We start from the raw sequence: 2,066 nt of genomic DNA, 5'->3' as shown, positions 1-2,066 counted from the left end.
AGTGTATCAAAATGGGAGGGGGAACATGGGTGGCTCAGTTGGTTAAGCGTCCAACTCTTGATTTCAGGTCAGGTCATGATCTCATGGTTCATGGGTTTGAGCACAGAGCCTGCTTGGGATTCTCTGTCTCCCTCTCTCTCTGCCCTTCCCCCACTCAAGTTCTAACTCTCTCTCTCTCAAAATAAATAAACATTTTTAAAAATGGCAGAATGCTTTTAAATGGAATAAAATCACATTAAACTCCGTTTCAGTAAAATTTCAAAAAAAAAATTGTAGATAGAATCAGGCATAGGTGAACCATCAGTAACTACTCTCATCAATGTTCTGATGTGCAGAGTTGGAGGGCCAGGGGTCATACTTTTCACTCCAACAAGGGGTCCTACTCATCACAGACTCTTACTAGCCCAGGCTGATGAAGGCTCCATCTCAGACAAAGGTGAGGGAGAGTTGGTGTTTCCATGTTCTGCAATGCAGTGTAAACTGTTCAAAAGAAAGTGAAGTTGTGTATAATAATTTGTCTGGCCAGTATCACAGGACATGGATAGACTAGACGTAATTTCAAACATTCAAATCAGTTTTATTCTGGACATTTTTAATAGTCTCTCAGCTCTCATCATGAAAATATGAACTTTTACTGAGAATGACTTGTTATTTCTTTCCTTACTGTACCTGTATCTTCTATCCACAATTGCTCATTTTTTCCATAGGTTTCTCATGGCATTTTTCACCTCTGCGTTCCTCAGTGTATAAATCAGGGGGTTGAACATGGGTGTCAAAATACAATAAAACACAGCCACTATTTTGTCCATGGACAAAGTAGACGATGGCCGCATGTAAATAAATATACAAGGCACAAAGAACAGGGCAACAACAGTGAAGTGGGCCCCACAGGTGGAGAGGGCTTTGCGCCTCCCCTCGGCACCATGGCACCTCAAGGAACGCAGGATGACAATGTAGGAGGCAGCCAGCATGAGGAAGTTCAACAGGCAGATCACACCACTGTTGGCCACCACCAGGAGGCCAATGACATATGTGTCGGTGCAGGCGAGCTCCAGCAAGGGGTACAGGTCGCAGACAAAGTGATTGATCACGTTAGGCCCACAGAAGGGCAGCTGAAGGACCAGGAGGAGCTGAACCAGTGAATGCAGGAAGCCCCCCAGCCAAGCCACCCCCACCAGCAGGGCACAGAGATGCTTGGTCATGGTGGTCGTGTAGTGCAGAGGCTCGCAGATGGCCACGTAGCGGTCATAGGCCATGACCGTGAGCAGAATGATTTCAGTTCCTCCCAATAAATGGGCAACAAAGAATTGAATCAGACAGCCCTCAAAAGAGATGGTTCTCCCCTCATACAAGGAGTCTGCAATGAGTTTGGGGGTCATACATGAGGAATAGCAAGTATCAATAAAGGACAAACATGAGAGGAAAAAGTACATAGGGGAGCCCAAGGTGGGACTGAAGATAATGGTGATCATGATAAGTAGGTTGCCCCCAACAGAGACAAGGTAGACAATCAGAAAGAACACAAACAAAACTCTCTGCACTTCAGAGTTTTGCGAGAGTCCCAGCATGAAAAATTCCGTGATGTTTCGTGGACTATCCATGAATCCATGAGCAAGGACTTGGGTGAAAAGAGATTTCCCAAGAAAAATGTATTACTACCTCTTTCAAGAAATTTTTTCAAGTTGGGGGAAATCAGTGTTTGTGGAATAGCATTATCCCAAATCCTGAATCCCAAAGAAAGAACCTGTTAGTAATGAAAATCATTTTCTGCATTTCTAATTAATAACTTTGACAGAGTACAAAGTTAAATAGCAGATAAAATAAACAACTCCCGAAATATTACCTCTCTTGCATTTTAACCGATAAGTATGAATTCTGTTTTCTGACTGAAAATATCTTCATGGAAGTTTTTTTTGTGATAAAAGGATAATATAAATTTTAGTTCACTGAAAATAACCACTTCTGGGAAAATAATCCCTCTAATTTTTTTTTTTTTTTACAGTTGCTTTTTTGGAGCTACACTTCCAACTCCCATTTGTACTCCTCAATGCACATGGGCACCGACT

At 42.4% G+C, this 2,066-nt stretch overlaps 1 protein-coding gene across 1 annotated transcript; it reads right to left on the bottom strand.

Annotated features, from left to right (window-relative positions):
• Positions 1–692: 692 nt before the first annotated feature.
• Positions 693–1,601, bottom strand: LOC131488762 (olfactory receptor 4C3D). The gene has a single exon (XM_058690596.1). It carries the CDS (start codon positions 1,599–1,601, stop codon positions 693–695), a length of 909 nt encoding a protein of 302 aa, XP_058546579.1.
• Positions 1,602–2,066: the final 465 nt, after the last annotated feature.

Source organism: Neofelis nebulosa, chromosome 10 (genome assembly GCF_028018385.1).
Source record: "Neofelis nebulosa isolate mNeoNeb1 chromosome 10, mNeoNeb1.pri, whole genome shotgun sequence".
Classification (NCBI taxonomy): Eukaryota; Metazoa; Chordata; class Mammalia; order Carnivora; family Felidae; genus Neofelis; species Neofelis nebulosa.
Note: the sequence above shows the minus strand (reverse complement) of the source record. Positions and strands in the feature narration are given on the sequence as shown.